This window comes from Malus domestica, chromosome 15 (genome assembly GCF_042453785.1).
Source record: "Malus domestica chromosome 15, GDT2T_hap1".
Lineage (NCBI taxonomy): Eukaryota > Viridiplantae > Streptophyta > Magnoliopsida > Rosales > Rosaceae > Malus > Malus domestica.
Genome location: NC_091675.1, coordinates 24,767,478 through 24,786,152, shown reverse-complemented (window position 1 = coordinate 24,786,152; position 18,675 = coordinate 24,767,478). Strand labels below are relative to the sequence as shown.

Genomic DNA, 18,675 nt, shown 5'->3' with positions numbered 1-18,675 from the left:
AAATACTGGAGGTGGATTTGCCTGATTGCCCTGACGAGTTTCATGAATGAGCATTGACGAACCTGGTACAGGCCGAGGAATTTGATTGGGATCTATCTTCGATGACCCAGTCAAAGGAGATCCAGTTTGACAAACGGCAGGTGAGATAGTAGCCATGGACTGATTTGGTAGTGGTGTGGGTGGCATTCCAAACATTCTGGGTGATTGACCATAACCAGGAAATTGGGAAGGTGGAGCCACCTAATTCAATTCAGTATTTATTAGCAGTATTTATTAGAAACCAAATCTAAGTAGCAAAAGACGAATTCATGCCTTCATTCTGTTTCCCTCTATCAGAACACTATCATCTACCATTTTGCATAAGCATAGGTGGAAAGAAAAGAAATTGAAATCTAATAAATTAAATGAAAAAAAAAAGAAGAAGAAGAAGAAGAAAAATAGTATTCAAGGCTATCTGTTGCAACTCAAGTTATTATGCTTCAACAACAACAACAACAACAACAAAGCCTTTTCCCACTAAGTGGGGTCGGCTATATGAATCCTAGAACGCCATTGCGCTCGGTTTTGTGACATGTCCTCCGTTAGATCCAAGTACTCTAAGTCTTTTCTTAGGGTCTCTTCCAAAGTTTTCATAGGTCTTCCTCTACCCCTTCGGCCCCGAACCTCTGTTCCGTAGTCACATCTTCGAACCGGAGCGTCAGTAGGCCTTCTTTGCACATGTCCAAACCACCGTAACCGATTTTCTCTCATCTTTCCTTCAACTTCGGCTACTCCTACTTTACCTCGGATATCCTCATTCACAATCTTCTCATTTCTCGTGTGCCCACACATCCCACGAAGCATCCCACGAAGCATCCTTATCTCCGCTACACCCATTTTGTGTACGTGTTGATGCTTCACCGCCCAACATTCTGTGCCATACAACATCGCTGGCCTTATTGCCGTCCTATAAAATTTTCCCTTGAGCTTCAGTGACCTACGACGATCACACAACACGCCGGATGCACTCTTACACTTCATCCATCCAGCTTGTATTCTATGGTTGAGATCTCCATCTAATTCTCCGTTCTCTTGCAAGATAGATCCTAGGTAGCGAAAACGGTCGCTTTTTGTGATCGTCGCTAGATTGCTCCGGTCATTAGTGTGGATAAGTATATAAATGGATAGAGATAGGAAAGCAAACACCAGATGTACGTGGTTCACCCATATTGGCTACGTCCATGAAATAGAGGAGTTCTCATTAATTGTGAAGGGTTTACACAAGTACATAGGTTCAAGCTCTCTTTTAGTGAGTACAAGTGAATGATTTAGTACAAATGACATTAGGAAATATTGTGGGAGAATGATCTCGTAATCACGAAACTTCTAAGTTCCGGAGTATGGTATCGTCTTGACTTGCCTTATCTGTCTCGTAGGTAGATGTGGCATCTTCTCTGGAAGTACTCTTCCTCCATCCAGGGGTGGTATCTTTAACTGGTGGAGATGCACAAGGTAATGTATCAATTTCACTTGAAGCTTACTTGTAGTTTCAGGCTTGGTCAAGCGCGATACAAACCATGTAGTAGGAGTCCTCCAAGTCGCCGAGCTAGGGGATCTGCTGAAAGAGGTGACAGACAAGGTAAGCAATCAGAGCTCCAAGCAATCAGTCCCAGATCAGAACTTTGATTTCGAGTTCTGGCTGATTGTTCACATTCTCCCTATCTTGCAGGCAGCATGAAGGATAAAGAGAAGAAAAATGAGAAGATATGATATGGGATACTTTTGCTTTTGAAGAAGTAACTTTCCACAGGCTTATTCTTGAACTGGGCTGGAGGGTTTTCTGGTTTCCTCCAGAGTATAAGGTCGACTGAAGAATTTGAGGGTCAAAACAAGTCCATCAAATCTATAGTACGTTCGACCCTGCTGATATGGGATACTTTTGCTTTTGACAGAGTAGTGGATGTATCGGCACGTGTGCTGTTACGCTTGTCTCCACATGCTTCCTTGTATCCTTCTCACTTGCCCTATATGTTCCTCAGGCAGATGCGGTATCTTCACTGGAAGCATAAGATGTTGAAGATGAGTACTCGAGAGCAATGTCAGGTAAGTAATCAAGTAAGGGGTTCCAGGCAGTCAGTTCCTGACTGGAAGCTTGATTCCAAGTGCTGACTGATTGCTCTCTTTCTCCTTGTCTTGTAGGTAAGAACAAGGCCAAAGGAAAAGACAGGGAAAAAACATGATATGGGATACTCTTGCTTTTAACCCTGATGATATGAGATATTCTTGCTCTAGTATAGCTTGTTTGCAGAGGTATTATCGGGGGGAAAGAAAGCTGAATATTTCGAAAGGCTTCTTTGGGAGTGCCCTCTCAGATATGAGGAAGGGTTGAGCATTTTTGCAGGTCTGCTTGTCTGTTGGGGATCGAGGTCAACATATATAGGAGTCTCCCTAACAAGTGGTAATGCTATTCCCTTACCCTGCTTGGTCATAACACGGTAGTGGGAGCTGCCAGCTTCACATGTTTTAACTTTGTCAGAGCACTTTGAAAAAGTGGTCTGTGGTATCTGGAAAGCTGATGTTGCGTGTAAAGATTACAGACAAGCTTTATCCAAGGAGATCCGGCTCTTGAAGTTGGGAAAGTGGTGCCTCTTCGGTTTTCGAACAAGCAATCCTGTCGGAGATCTGGCTCTTGAGATTCGGAGAACGATGCCTTTTCGATTTTTGAGAAAGCCATCCTGCTAGGGGTCTGGCTCTCGAGCTTCGGAGAGCGGTGTCTCTTCGATTTTTGAGAAAGTAATCATGTTGGGTGTCTGGCTCTCGAGATTCGGAGGGCGGTGCCTCTTCGATTTTGGAGCAAGCAGTCTTGTTGGGAGTGTTTTCTCAAATGTGAGAAGGTTGGGCATGTTTGCTAGTCTATCTTGCCACGAAGCACAGAGGTTGACACACAGGGACTTTCCAATTATCTAGCAGTGGTACTGTTCCTTTACCCTTGTGGGTAATAATATGGTAGCTAGACCTTCAAATTTTATGTGTCTAAACTTTGTTAGTGTTGTTTCTTTGCTATTCTTTTACCCTTCTTGGTCAGAGCGGTGTAGTGGGAGCTGCAAGCTTCACGTGTCTCAACTTTGTCAGAGAACTTTGGCAAAGTTATCTATGGTACCCATGAGCTAATGTTGCGTGTGGGAAGTGGGTGATTGAACAGTAAGATTCATGTGCTTTCTACTTCACCAGAAATCTTCGACATAATGCCCATAATTTCCGCAAAGCTGACAGGTGCTGACAAGGCTGGAAAAGTAGGTGCCTCTTCGATTTCTGAGATCGGCCCTCGTGGTCTCTGAGCAGCCCAGCTTTTGAGAAAGTAAGTGCCTCTTCGATTTCTAAGATCGGCCTTCATGGTCTTTGAGCAGCCCAACTTTTGAGAAAGCAAACGTCTCGTGATCTCTGAGCAGCCCAGCTTTTGAGAAAGCAAACGCCTCTTCGATTTCTGAAGCTCCGTCGAGTGCAGATTTTTATAGAGGCTGGCATTAAGTTCCAAAGCACACTTGAATCTCCACCAGTAGAAGCTCCATTCTTGCACTTCTAAGATCTTGATTTGTCCGACCTCTTCTCTCTTCAACACCTTTGAAAATGTCTGGCCCCTCCGACCGTCGTTTTGACTTGAACCTTGTTGAAGAGGCAGCCACGCCTTCTCCAGACAACATATGGCGCCCATCCTTCGTCTCCCCTACTGGTCCTCTTACTGTTGGGGATTCCGTGATGAAGAATGATATGACCGCTGCGGTAGTGGCCAGGAACCTTCTCACTCCCAAAGATAACAGACTACTTTCCAAACGGTCTGATGAGTTGGTTGTTAAGGATTCTCTGGCTCTCAGTGTTCAGTGTACAGGTTCTGTGTCTAACATGGCCCAACGCCTATTAGCTCGAACCCGCCAAGTTGAATCATTGGCGACTGAAGTGATGAGTCTCAAACAGGAGATTAGAGGGCTCAAGCATGAGAATAAACAGTTGCACCGGCTCGCACATGACTATGCTACAAACATGAAGAGGAAGCTTGACCAGATGAAGGAATCTGATGGTCAGGTTTTACTTGATCATCAGAGATTTGTGGGTTTGTTCCAAAGGCATTTATTGCCTTCATCTTCTGGGGCTGTACTGCGTAATGAAGCTCCAAATGATCAACCTCTGCTGCCTCCTCCTTCTAGGGTTCTGTCCAGTACTGAGGCTCCAAATGATCCCCCTCCAATGCCTGCTCTTTCTGGGGCTCTACTGACTACTGAGACTTCTCCTAAGCAACCTTTGTGAAGGCTCCCTCTTGTTTGTTTATTTTGACTCATGTATATGTACATATTTGTGACTTATCGGGGATATCAATAAATAGCTTTCCTTCATTTCAACGTATTGTGTTGAATACACCAAAGCCTTCTTCGCTAAGTTCTCTGAATTTTCTTTTGTTGAAGCTTGTATGTTGAAGTTTTGTGAGTGGAGCATGTAGGTTGAGGTAGTATTCCCTTAATTTCCCGAGTGAGGAAAACTTCTCGGTTGGAGACTTGGAAAATCCAAGTCACTGAGTGGGATCGGCTATATGAATCTTTGAACGCCATTGTGCTCGGTCCTGTGTCATGTCCTCCGTTAAATCCAAGTACTCTAAGTCTTTTCTTAGAGTCTCTTCCAAAGTTTTCCTAGGTCTTCCTCTACCCCTTCGGCCCTGAACCTCTGTCCCATAGTCGCATCTTCTAATCGGAGCGTTAGTAGGCCTTCTTTGCACATGTCCAAACCACCGTAACCGATTTTCTCTCATCTTTCCTTCAATTTCGGCTACTCCTACTTTACCCCGGATATCCTCATTCCTAATCTTATCCTTTCTTGTGTGCCCACACATCCAACGAAGCATCCTCATCTCCGCTACACCCATTTTGTGTACGTGTTGAAGCTTCACCGCCCAACATTCTGTGCCATACAGCATTGCCGGCCTTATTGCCGTCCTATAAAATTTTCCCTTGAGCTTCAGTGGCATACGGCGGTCACACAATACGCCGGATGCACTCTTCCACTTCATCCATCCAGCTTGTATTCTATGGTTGAGATCTTCATCTAATTCTCCGTTCTTTTGCAAGATAGATCCTAGGTAACGAAAACGATCGCTCTTTGGTATTTCTTGATCTCCGATCCTCACCCTTAACTCGTTTTGGCCTCCATTTTCTCCATATATTCTGTCTTTGATTGGCTTAGGCGAAGACCTTTAGATTCCAACACTTCTCTCCAAAGGTTAAGCTTTGCATTTACCCCTTCCTGAGTTTCATCTATCAACACTATATCGTCTGCGAAAAGCATACACCAAGGAATATCATCTTGAATATGTCCTGTTAACTCATCCATTACCAACGCAAAAAGGTAAGGACTTAAGGATGAGCCTTGATGTAATCCTACAGTTATGGGAAAACTTTCGGTTTGTCCTTCATGAGTTCTTACGGCAGTCTTTGCTCCTTCATACATATCCTTTATAGCTTGGATATATGCTACTCGTACTCCTTTCTTCTCTAAAATCCTCCAAAGAATGTCTCTTGGGACCCTATCATACGCTTTTTCCAAATCTATAAAGACCATGTGTAAATCCTTTTTCCCATCTCTATATCTTTCCATCAATCTTCGTAAGAGATAGATTGCCTCCATGGTTGAGCGCCCTGGCATGAACCCGAATTGGTTGTCCGAAACCCGTGTCTCTTGCCTCAATCTATGCTCAATGACTCTCTCCCAGAGCTTCATTGTATGACTCATTAGCTTAATACCCCTATAGTTCATGCAATTTTGTACGTCGCCCTTATTCTTGTAGATAGGCACCAAAGTGCTCGTTCGCCACTCATTTGGCATCTTCTTCGTTTTCAAAATCCTATTGAAAAGGTCAGTGAGCCATGTTATACCTGTCTCTCCCAAAACTTTCCACACTTCGATTGGTATATCATTTGGGCCTACTGCTTTTCTATGCTTCATCTTCTTCAAAGCTACAACCACTTCTTCCTTCCGGATTCGACGATAAAAAGAGTAGTTTCTACACTCTTCTGAGTTACTCAACTCCCCTAAAGAAGCACTCCTTTCATGTCCTTCATTGAAAAGATTATGAAAATAACCTCTCCATCTATCTTTAACCGCGTTCTCTGTAGCAAGAACCTTTCCATCCTCATCCTTGATGCACCTCACTTGGTTTAGGTCCCTTGTCTTCTTTTCCCTTGCTCTAGCTAGTTTATAGATATCCAACTCTCCTTCTTTGGTATCTAGTCGCTTATACATATCGTCATAAGCCGCTAACTTAGCTTCTTTCACAGCTTTCTTCGCCTCTTGCTTCGCTTTTCTATACCTTTCACCATTTTCATCGGTCCTATCCTTGTATAAGGCTTTACAACATTCCTTCTTAGCCTTCACCTTTGTTTGTACCTCCTCATTCCACCACCAAGATTCCTTTTGGTGTGGGGCAAAGCCCTTGGACTCTCCTAACACCTCTTTTGCTACTTTTCGGATACAACTAGCCATGGAATCCCACATTTGGCTAGCTTCCCCCTCTCTATCCCACACACACTGGGTGATTACTTTCTCTTTGAAAATGACTTGTTTTTCTTCTTTTAGATTCCACCATCTAGTCCTTGGGCACTTCCAAGTCTTGTTCTTTTTTCTCACTCTTTTGATATGTACATCCATCACCAACAAGCGATGTTGATTAGCCACGCTCTCTCCTGGTATAACTTTGCAATCCTTACAAGTTATACGATCCCCTTTCCTCATTAGAAGAAAATCTATTTGTGTTTTTGACGACCCACTCTTGTAGGTGATCACATGTTCTTCTCTCTTCTTAAAGAAGGTGTTGGCTAAGAAGAGATCATATGCCATTGCAAAATCCAAGATAGCTTCCCCATCCTCGTTTCTCTCCCCAAAACCATGGCCACCATGAAAACCTCCATAGTTGCCTGTCTCCCTGCCCACGTGTCCATTTAAATCTCCTCCTATAAATAACTTCTCCGTCTGAGCAATTCCTTGCACCAAGTCTCCAAGGTCTTCCCAAAATTTCCCCTTCGAACTCATATCCAACCCTACTTGAGGTGCGTACGCACTAATCACATTGATAAGTTCTTGTCCTATTACAATCTTGATTGCCATGATTTTATCTCCTACCCTCTTGACATCTACAACATCTTGTGTCAAGATCTTGTCCACGATGATGCCAACACCGTTTCTCGTTCTATTTGTGCCCGAGTACCAAAGTTTAAACCCTGAGTTTTCTAGATCCTTTGCCTTAAGACCAACCCACTTAGTTTCTTGTAGGCACATAATATTTATCCTTCTCCTCACCATAACTTCCACTACTTCCATAGATTTTCCCGTTAAGGTTCCTATATTCCACGTTCCTAAACGCATTCTACTCTCCTGAACTCTACCCTTCTGTCCTAGCTTCTTCACCCTCCCACGTCCAATGGAATCAAAGTACTTCTTTTGTGTGTCCCGTGTAAAGTTGATAGGTGCATATGCTCCCAAACAACTTTGAGTGGAGTCGTTCGAAAAGAAGTTTCTATGGCCCCCTTGCTCATTTAACACTGCATCCGGGTGCCTATGGAAATACAGCGACCCTTGCTCACTTATCACTGTGCTCGGGCCACACAGCGCGGCACTTACGAGTGACGCCCTAGCTTTAGCGCGATTTCGTTCTAAATTCATTTTCATAAGGATTCGACGTGATTGTGGAGTGCCGGCTGTCGACTAACTGACGCCCTCCCCCTCCTCTTTTACCCGGGCTTGGGACCGGCCATGTAAGATAAACTTACATAGGCAGAGTTCAAGTTATTATGCTTAAACATATGAAATCATGTTTGAGAACAAATATTATAGAAAATAACTAATACTGATGCTTATAAGAATTGGCTCAAAAGGGTTGTGATTATACTATTGTATTACAGATGCTGTAAACAAAAAGCTTGAAAGCATCCACTAGAAAGAGTGTTCTTCACTTAAACATAGAGCGGAGGATTGTGATGACAAGCATACGCAGCGGTGAACACTGCAAGCTAGTATGTGCAACTACAATGACACATCGACCACTAAGTGCACTTCCTTTTCTTTGGGTCTGCTACTAAGATATAATAAACACGTGTACTGAAGCAGGAAAAAGATCTATCTATTTCCAGTTAATATTAGATTGTGTTGGCTTGCGTAGAAACAAGTTTCAATCACTTCATAAAAGTAATAGTAGTTGCCAGTACACCTGGGTAGTTTTTCCGTTTGATATACACCTTAGCTTTTTACATCATATGTCCACTTTGGATTATTTCAGCTAACTCAATAATATGAAATTTGGTATATCCATGTACTTCAAAAATAGTACAAGTCACTCACATGGGAGAACCCGGAGGTGCCTGCATGCTTGGAGGTGCTGCAGAAAATGGTGGTGCCACTGAAAATGGTGGTGCCACTGAAAAAGGTGGTGCCACTGAAATTGGTGGTGCTGCTGAAAAAGGTGCTGCTGCTGAAAATGGTGGTGCCTGCTGAACAGGACCTGGTGGAGCAGTAACTGCTGGACTGCCCAGCATAGAGTGCATGGTTGTTGTTCGAGGAGGACCTGTTGCCGTTGCCACTGCTGGTGGATGTCCAAAAGGTGGTTGAGGTACATTTCCACTGGTAGGGTAACAGGGCCCGCTCAGCATAGCTCCAGAACCAAACACCGGTGGCCCATTACTCATCAATCTACCTGGTGCAGTCGTAGGGAGCATGCTCTGACTGCTACCCAAAGGAAAAGAACCAGGACCTGGGCGAGGATCTGATGCTGGTGGTGGTACTGAAACTGGACCACTCGGTAAACCTGACGTCTGAAAAGGACCAGATGGTGGCCCAGAAGCTGGAGCTACACCGCCCAAAGGGGGAAACGATCCCGGAGGCAGTCTAGACACAAAAGACGAAGGCTGGCCGACAGGCGGCCCAGTTGGCCTTGCTGGGGTGGTGACAGGGGATAATGCAGGTTGCGGGGGACCTGATTGGGGTGTTGTAGGTCTTGTAAGTGCAGCTGGGGGATGACCAGGCAATGAAAAAGGGGGAGGTGCAACAGGAGCCCCAGCAGGAGGGGCTGATGAATGAAAAGTTGGTGCTTGGCCAAAAGGGGATGGTCTAGGGGCAGAATTAGGCATGGAAGGCTGCCTATTAAGATTCAAATTCTGCATATTATCCGCTAACGAATCAGGGTTCCTCTGAGCATTGTTAGGATTGTAATTAGAGGCTGGTGGGGTGTTAGTGTTACTGTTATTGGGCCTAGGTGCTCCTGGGGGACGCACAAGAGCCGCCATTGATCACTTAAAGTCTGAAATCAAGTACCCAGATCCCTTTTTTCCTCAAAAAAATCTGAAATTTCACCAAATCAACAACCCAAAATCAAAATCTCCAACAGCAAAAACAAAAATCCAATTTAGCCAAAATTCAGAAACTCATAATTCAAATGTCGCACGGTTCGTCAGATTTACCTCCCGACAGGCGATCGGGAACGCACGAAAGGGTTCGCGAGCTAGGTCACCGGAACAGACGAACCGGCTGCCGTCGCCGATCAGATCGTCAACTGGAAGCCAAATGATACCACCCGACCCCTGCTTCACAGCCCAATTGTTCGCCTACCCAAAGGTTCAATTTTCCATGTCAGTAGCCATTGATGATACGCGTCGTACTATGAGCAAGTTGCAGGCAGCCAGTGAAAGACAGTGATTTGGCAAATGTTTCTTCTTGAGAGGAGAAACGGAAGAGTGAACAGACTCGAGAGACACAGAGACAGGAGGAGGGAAGGACTTTGGGAGAATTGGCAAAAATGATAACAATGAAGGGTATTTTTGCAAATATTTATTAGTTATGATTATTTCTGAATACCATTTTGTCTTGGGCTCATTTCCGGGATTTGATTTTTGTTCCATTTCTCTCTACCCGCCAAAAACAGGGAGAATTTAAATATCAAAAAAAATAACCACAAGTTTTTTGGGATTCGTTAGTTATGATCAAGGAAGAAAAAATCAATAATATCGGCGATATTTCGCCGATATTATCGTTTTTTTTAAGATCCGAAATTTTTTTAACTATCCATATGATTTTCGTCCAAACATCGCGATATTATCGATAATATCGCGATATTTTTAAAATTATCAATAATATCGCAATATAATATTAAAAAATATTTTAAAATGTTGAGAAATCTCAACACATACTACACTTGATCAAAGCCCGAAGGCCAACCAAGACATGCTTTTCTCAGCATGGGAATGTGCCTTTTATAGGCGTTCTTGGCTTGCTCACTCCCCTCGCTGGGCGATGTGGGACTCGACCAAGGAAGAAAATAGGAATTTCGGCCGAAAATCTACACCCACTTTAAACGGCCATAACTTTGTCAACACTCAACAAAATCAAGCAAGACAAAAACGAAAGTTGTAGCATTCGAAGAGACGAAGAGAATGGTACCTCACACGACGTCGGAATCGTCGTGGTTTGGCCGTAAAATGCCTCGAAAGTCACTGAGGTCGCCGGAAACTGGGTAAGATTCAAATGAGTATAACTTTTTCAATACTCAACGAAATTGAGTGAAACAAAAAGGAAAGTTGTACTACTCGACGAGACGAAGAGATTGATACCTTGCACGCCGGCCAACTAGCCGTGGTTTGGCCGGAAATTTTCTCGAAAGCCACTGAGATCGCCGGAAACTGGGTAAGATTCAAATGAGTATAACTTTTTCAATACGCAATGAAATTGAGTGAAACAAAAAGGAACGTTGTAGCCCTTGAAGAGATGAAGAGAATGGTACCTCACACGACATCTGACTCATTGTGGTTTGGCCGGAAATTACCTCGAAAGCCACTAAGGTCGCCGGAAACTAGGTAAGATTCAAATGAGTATAACTTTTTCAATACTCAATGAAATTGAGTATAACTTTTTCAATACTCAATGAAATTGAGTGAAACAAAAAGGAAAGTTGTACTACTTGACGAGACGAAGAGATTGATACCTTGCACGCCGGCCAACTCGCCATGGTTTGGCCGGAAAACCAAAACGTTTTGTCTCAAGGGCTGGTACATGTGAACTTGTGACTCCAACTAGGTAAGAGCCAGATCTAATTTGGGGCCTTCTATCCTATATTTGTGGACAACCATCAAATGCTAAAGATTAAACAAACATAATATGTTCTACTGCTTAGCAAAAAAAGCTACAAACCCTTTGCTTATCAACAAAAAAAGACAAGTCCTTGCACTAGATATACTTTCAAATTACGTTGAGTAGCAACCTGATATATGTATTCGGACGAATTATAAAACAATTGACACACTCCTGACTTCCAAAATTCAATTCTTTTACTTTATATAAACTTGAAAAAACATAATCGGCATCCAAATTAAAGTTTAGTCTTATTAAATGTATTGATTTTCAATCGTTAATTAATATACTATAATTTGGAATTTCAACGCCTAGACGCATGCTTATCTGTAAGAAATTTAAAGTGTCAAATTCAGCACATTATTCTTCATCATTTTATTCACTTCCCTTTTTTTTTTTTTTAATATCCTAAATAAAACCTCCAAATATTGTACTAATTCATTATATATAAATGATTATGGTGTGTTTAGACTTCTTTCATTAATTACTACATATTTTCTACACTCACAATGTTTGTCAACTCGCTATATAATCAACTTGATAATGTTAAATCCATCATGCAATGCATTTCTTTCCAATTTTTTGTGATAAACTAATAGATAATTGACTAAATAAACATCCTACAAAGTTTCAATAAAAATTTCCAAGTTTTTCTTACAATTTCCGTGGTTTCCATGTAATTTTTATCGATATCGATATTTTACCGATATTTCCATCGATATTTCCGTGTTTTCGGACTACCGATATTTCCGATATTACCGATATTTTCTTCCTTGGTTATGATTATTGAAGTTGTGCATGGTCATTGGGAGATGTCATGGCGTATTAGTTTTAGTGGCGGAGTTTAGCATAGAGTTATTAGTTGTTTTTTACTATAATAACTTCAAAAACTTTATGTATATTTGTTTATATATTATATTTGACATCTATAAACAGTTAAGACAAACTAAATTACAACCTCCTCTTCTTACTTTTTCTATTTTCTTCTATCATATTTGTCTTCCTTTTTTCTCCTCTTGTATGAAATATTTTAGTTGAAAAGTCTTGGTAGTCTTCAACATTACTCCACAATATCATCCATCCACCATCGACAAGCCTCTACAAGTAACAACAGTTGTCAACACATTGACTGGTAGCACATCTTCAAGGAGCTTAATTTTGTGGCGGATTCTTTAGCTCATATTGGACTTTCCTTGCCGAATCCTCATGTTTGGGATTATTGTTTACCAAACGCTATTCTTTCGGCTTTTCATTTTGATTGTATTGACAACGGTTGTAACAGATGTTTCGTTCTTTAATGAAGTTTATTTCCCATAAAATAAAATAGTTATGATTATTTCTGAAACCAATTTATGCATATCTTGTCGAAAAAAATTTTTGTGCACATATGCACTATTGTTAAGAATTTTATTAAGAAAATTCCACAAATTTTTTGGTTTAGCTTGAGTGGTGAGGGCTAGTAAAGTAAAACAATCAATTTCTTCTAACATAAACTAAAAAAAATTAACCACAAATTAATTGGTAAACAACTACCAATCAATTTTAATTTCTCTTTTTATAACACAATGTTATTTCTTTTGAGCAGCGTTTGGCTACTCGAAGATGAGTAGGAGCTCCTACTCAAAATTGTCTATGTCTGATTGACATAACTTTGTGCTTATAATTGAAACCGTTCATAACATAAATCACTCTCTAAAGATCATCTCTGTAAAAAAATGAATTGAAACTAAGGTTGTTAAGCTGATCAACTGTAGCAAATAGATAGGCAGTTTGTAATGCTTTTATCATTTCCGTCCATCTGTTCTTCTATAATTTGATAATTAAGTGATCCTAATTTTAATTGATTTTTTGCAAACACGATCTTTATAGAGTAATTCATAAACTTATAGCGGAAGAGGATTCTAAACTTGTTTTGGATGTTGTTGGTGATAATTGTAATATTTCTTGGGGACTCAAGCACATCATCGAAGACATTAGACTTTCGGTGCAATCTTTAGGTATTTCTTGGAAACACGTGTTCAGAAAAGCCAACTTCCTCGTTGATGTAATTAATGACCCTGGTCATGGTGTTCAAGGAATGTATGTTTTGGACCATATTATCCTAATAGCTGCTTGGTTGCCTCTAACTCTTGCTCTTTCTATTATCTATAAAAGAAATGACACTAAAGTTTTTTTTTTTATTTATCATATTTAATAAAAAAGAAGATAAGAATAATACGTAAATAAAATATTTATGTGGCTATTTAGACCATCTTCAAAAGAGAAAATTTTGAATTTGATGGCTTATATGGTATTTTGACATCTTTTAAATTTTATTCTACACCCGATATGTCAGATGAAATTATTATTTTATTCATTATAACATAAATGGTTAAATCAATAAAAAATTATTAAATAACATTTAATTAATTATTAAATTGGCACCAATAGAAGGATCCGGGAGGATTCTCATTCCTAAACAAATGCATGTCAACATTCAACATTAATTATAATAATTATTAAACCAATAAAAAATTAATAAAAGACATTTAATAATTAATTAAAAATATTTGAAGCTATTGTCAAATTTGACAACAACCTCTTTGCCGCCAATCCATGTCAGCTCCACGTAGGAATTAGCATCTCAGTTGGAGAATATTAGTGTGGTCTTTTATTATTGTTATAGCTTATGTGGACATTTTAACATCTCCTTTAGAGATGCTCTTAGTACTACGATCTAGTAGTATTCCTCTTCACTTGTAAGTGAGATGTCTTAGGTTTAATTCTCACCAAAGATGAATTTGAACTACATTATTGGTAACCCATTATGAGACTTAACCTACTCCTCCACCCTTTTAATGTAGATAATATCATTTGTTCAAAAAAAAAAATTGACATTTTTATTCCCAATAACGCATTGAAAAACTAATATGTTTTATACGCGCATGTATAATACAATTATGTAACAAAACTATATATTTAGAAATGTCAACATATGTAGATTACATATTTTTAATGTGACAACCCATCCCTAATTTTCTATGTAATTTCCCCCGAGTGTGTAAATTGATATTTCTGCCATTGTGGACAAAGTGACGTGGATGTATTATTCAGCGTTTATTTTATTTTTCCTGGTAGCGTAATTAAATACTACTCATCGTTACGAACTCGTGAGCACAAGTTAGACGCGAATCAGAGATGTAACAAAAACGTTACGCTCAGTTAAAGTACGTTAACAGCGGGTAGAATTGTACATGCATGCGTGTTAATTTTTCAATGCTAGAAACACTATTTTTGATAAGGGGACAAATTTCTTAATCTAGAAAGTGTACCAAACCTTATCATTTTCTTCTTTTAAAAATTGTCCTGTGTGCCTTCAAATCCCTCACATTCACTCATTTTCCCTTAAAACCCTCTCAACTAATCAGATGCTCTCCTCACTTCTATCCCCCAATCAGAACACACTAATCCTCTCTCTCTTCTATCTCCCTTGCCCGAGCTCCTTCCCTCTGCAAACTCATACAACACCAACATACTTCTCAGATCTAGCTCATAAACCCCATCATTGTACTCTTCTCGAACTCACAAACCCAGCCGTACTCATCAATCACGAAGTGGACGAGTTTGGACTCACCAATTCGGAAGCTCCAACTCGAACAAGTTTGCTCTGACGTGGTCCCGACAGAGTTACGATGTTTTGAAGGTTGTGGAAGCACCATTTCAACTTCCCGAGGCTCCTAGTACAAGTTTGAAAAAGAACCAACGTCTACAAGCACGGTTTCGAGGCTACGAGTTTAGGTTCGAACCTTTCAAGGCTTTTTCAAGCCATTTCCCATCCATTTTTAGACTTCCAAAAGTTACAAACTTGTTCTTCTCTTCTCCAACTTCACTTCCATATAAATTTCATCGAAAATGGTGGAGAAAGGAAGAAGATATGCGATTTTGAAAATTTTCCCAGAAATCGGCAAAATTTCCAAAATTTGACCAACCAGACGGCGTCGGACGGCGAGGCTCATCGGAAAAGACGAAGAATATTTCGTCAAAGTTGACGGAATATTCTAACGGTGTTAGGTAAAGCCATTAAGTTTTGTTAACTGTTTAACGAAATATTCCTTGGTTTCGTCAGTTGCTGCCAGGCGCGTGTGGTCGTGGGCTAGACGGTGCGTCCAGCCTCTAGCCGGCGAATGCTTGACACATATGAATCTGTGACTTCATGTAGATCATTTTCATATATTCAAACCTTCCGTTTGAGCAAAGTATGGGAGATTTACCTAGCCTTTTTTAATATGTCCTATTTAATTTATTAGTTTCGTTATTTCACATATAGATGAAAATTATCCCGAGGACTTACAAGGTCAAGCAAGGCTAGAAGGCTAAGATCCGACCACGTATCAATGAGTGGTTATGGCATGTTTATATTTATGCATGTAGTATGCTCATCATTGTTGCACCCCGGTGTTAGTGCTCGCCTGGGGCCAGGGCTAGTCTTTCACGTGTATGTTCACCTCTGCACCGCACACTCGCCTTGGATCCAAGTAGGTGTCAGTCTTGTCGTACAGGTTGCATTAGGCAGCTCCAACTCATAGTTGATCGTGATTATCACTAGTCTTCACATGATTGTAACACTAGAGCGTATTTATATATTACACCGCAGTCCTGTTCATGTTAGAAACTATCTGCATGAACTCGTATGCTAGCGTAGATTGATGAGCAACCTGTTTTTATTATGCTATTGTTGAAATATTGTAGTTTGGCGTTGTCTAGCATTATTGTTTAATTATAGTTGTTTTCATACTTATACGTAATATGATTTTATGGAAACTATACATGTTTTACAGCGAGGAGTCAGTATGTTCTGAAAAATAAATGTGTTTTATAAACCTTTGTTTTTGTGCCAGCTCATCCTTTTGTTTTTCGCCCCTCCAGGTCCTAGATATCAGAATTACTCTATGGCGTATGAGGTTTAGCTGGCGATTCTGATATATCCCTGTTTAAGTGTAGAAACTTATTTTGTTGTGTACTAAGTACTTAACTAGTTTCGACTGCACACTCTTTTATCATCTATGCTCTGAATATTTGTATTATATGGGTTCTAGTTTATTAGTTTAAATTAGTTCTAGTTTTGGTTTTAATTCATTCACATTTTTTTACATCACTCACACTTTTGGTTATGTCACTTTCGGGTAACGGCCAGCATGCCTCGACTCCGGTCAAGGTATGTTATTTAACTATTTTCATATTGAGTTAATCATTTCCATAAGTAAAATTGATTATTTAATCAGATCTAAGGTCACGTTTGGTATTACTTTTTTCACCAAAATAATAGCCTCCAGACAACAGTTTTTTAAAATACGCTCATTAATTTTTAATATGACATTATTATTCTTTTACATACATTTTCTCTCCTCGAGAACAAAGTGACTGGCACCACCATCACCGTCACTGCCATCGTAACTGCCACCACACCATCATTACCACCACAACCATAACTACCATTACTATCACCATCGTTGTCGTTACCATCGCCATAATCGTCACCACCACCACCATCACCACCACTACAAGCACAACCGCCACCACTGTTGCCACGGCCTTTACCACCATTGTCACCTCTACACCCAAACCATCACACCCCACTATTGGCACCATCATTATACTCTTACAAGTATTGTTGCCATCCTTATCATCATTGTCGGTCCTATCGCTATTGCCTTGATATTCGTCACCACCTACGATTGCAACCACAAACATTACACCACTACCGCCATCACCAGCACCGTCATTGCCATTGTGATATCCTGTATTGAAATTTATTTTACATTTTGAGAAAAAAACAATTTTCAAGGCGTTTTGGTCATTTTAACTTTTACTTTTGAAGGTGGGTTTAGAATTGGATAGAGCTCGATCCCACGAGTGTTTAGGCGAAAACCTTTGTGAATCGAAGTTGAAAAGAAGAAGTTGTGAGCCTCGAAAGTAGGGGTAGTTTGGTAATTTAGACTTACTATAAATAGTAAGTTCCATTTTTGGATTTCTGAAACTATGCCCAAAAATAGAAAGTTTCCAGAAATGGAAATTTAGCAAAGAACCTAAGACGAATTCCACTGATCTGATTTCTCCTAACCAACCCGTTTCAACACCACAACTTCCAAGGCGAATCCCTGCCAACTTTAACAGGATTTTTTGAAGCCACAACCCCTATCGTGAAGCTTTGACTTCGCTATACAAAACCTATCCAAGATCCACAATGAAAAACTACCACATGTGGTGGTGCGAGACCACCAAGTTTGAGGTTTCCTAAACCGTTCCGACGAGTTTGACAACTATTTTTCCATTGTTTTGGTAAATTCGCAAAGTGGCGACCAATGTCACCACTTAGGCTTTGTAGCTCTTGATCCTAGGAGTAAAACCCGACGATTCCTGATGTTGTTGTACCATAGTAGGCGGCGGATCGACGCCATTAAGTTTCAGTCACCCGCAGTGACGACATGGTGATCCTAAAGGAGCGACGACGTGGAACCACGTCGCGATCTCCATTGGTTGGTCCATGTCCTTCAACGTAGGAGGTCCCATTAGCTGTAGTTTCTGAATTTCTTGCCATCGTAGTCGTGGATCTACAAACGAAGGAAGTTGAAAGTGAGAGTCTTCTTCGAGTCTTCATATCAGAGCTTTCAATGAAATCACCAATTTATGGATGCAAATTTCAGCCTTTCCTGGATTGACGAACCTGCACCTGCCAAATAATAACACCTAAGATTAAGGTCAAAAGCCTCACACGCGTACAATGAATGGGGGGCGTTGGCCGAAGAATCTCCGATGCCAAAGTTAGAATTCTATAAAGCATGTGTTTAAGTGTTTGTTGGAAGCAAAAAGCCTCATTAAGGGTAGCTAAAGCTTACTAAATTTTGGAGATAAATGAAGTATTTATAGGAGAAGAGGATGAGATGGGCCGCCCTTCTAGGGTTTAGGGGTGGTCGACCCTAGGGTGGAATTTGGGTGAGAATATTCCAAGAAATTATCTTGGTGTGACAGCCCGTCCTAAATTTTACGTTTTTATTAATTTTAGAAGTGTGAATTTATGAAAATGCCCTAGAGGCAAGAACTTTGACTTTTGCGGATCATTGGTTAGAGTGACGTATGACTTATTCTTTTAGCATATCCTCGTAGTACTCGTCACTACGAACGCATAGGCGAAAGTCGTTTGCGAGTCCAAATTATAACGGTATAGTTACGAACGTTTGAAGTTGGTTATTTAAAGGTAGTTAAATTATTTGAACTCCCACCTTGTGGGAAGACTAACCAATCAACCTTTAAGCAAAGAGAAAAGGGAACCAATCACATAAAAGGAGGACAAAGCCTCCAGCCAATCAGAAAAAGAAAAAAAGGGGAAAGCTGGAGCTTTCCCGTGGGTTTTTCCACTCACGACCACCCATTTTCCAAGGCTGATTCCAACCAACTCCGGTGGAGTTTTTCAAAGCCACCACCACCATCTTGAAGCTATCATTCCCTTTTACAAAACCCACCCAAGAACCACCTTGGTTAACCCCTGTACGTGGCGGTTCGAGG

At 40.6% G+C, this 18,675-nt stretch overlaps 1 protein-coding gene across 2 annotated transcripts; it reads right to left on the bottom strand.

The window, feature by feature from the left end:
* Positions 1 to 76: 76 nt before the first annotated feature.
* On the bottom strand, positions 77 to 9,587 carry LOC139187622 (protein transport protein SEC24 C-like). 2 transcript variants are annotated; one of them, XM_070813677.1, is made up of 3 exons: positions 9,471 to 9,587; positions 8,356 to 9,351; positions 77 to 240 (listed from the first exon to the last, which is right to left on the bottom strand). In XM_070813677.1, the coding sequence occupies exons 2-3, from the start codon at positions 9,294 to 9,296 to the stop codon at positions 111 to 113; spliced, it is 1,071 nt and encodes a 356-aa protein (XP_070669778.1). In that variant the 5' UTR covers positions 9,297 to 9,351; positions 9,471 to 9,587; the 3' UTR covers positions 77 to 110. The 2 variants fall into 2 exon arrangements, with proteins under 2 accessions (XP_070669778.1, XP_070669777.1); XM_070813676.1 differs by lacking the exon at positions 9,471 to 9,587 and having other exon boundaries at positions 8,356 to 9,434.
* Positions 9,588 to 18,675: the final 9,088 nt, after the last annotated feature.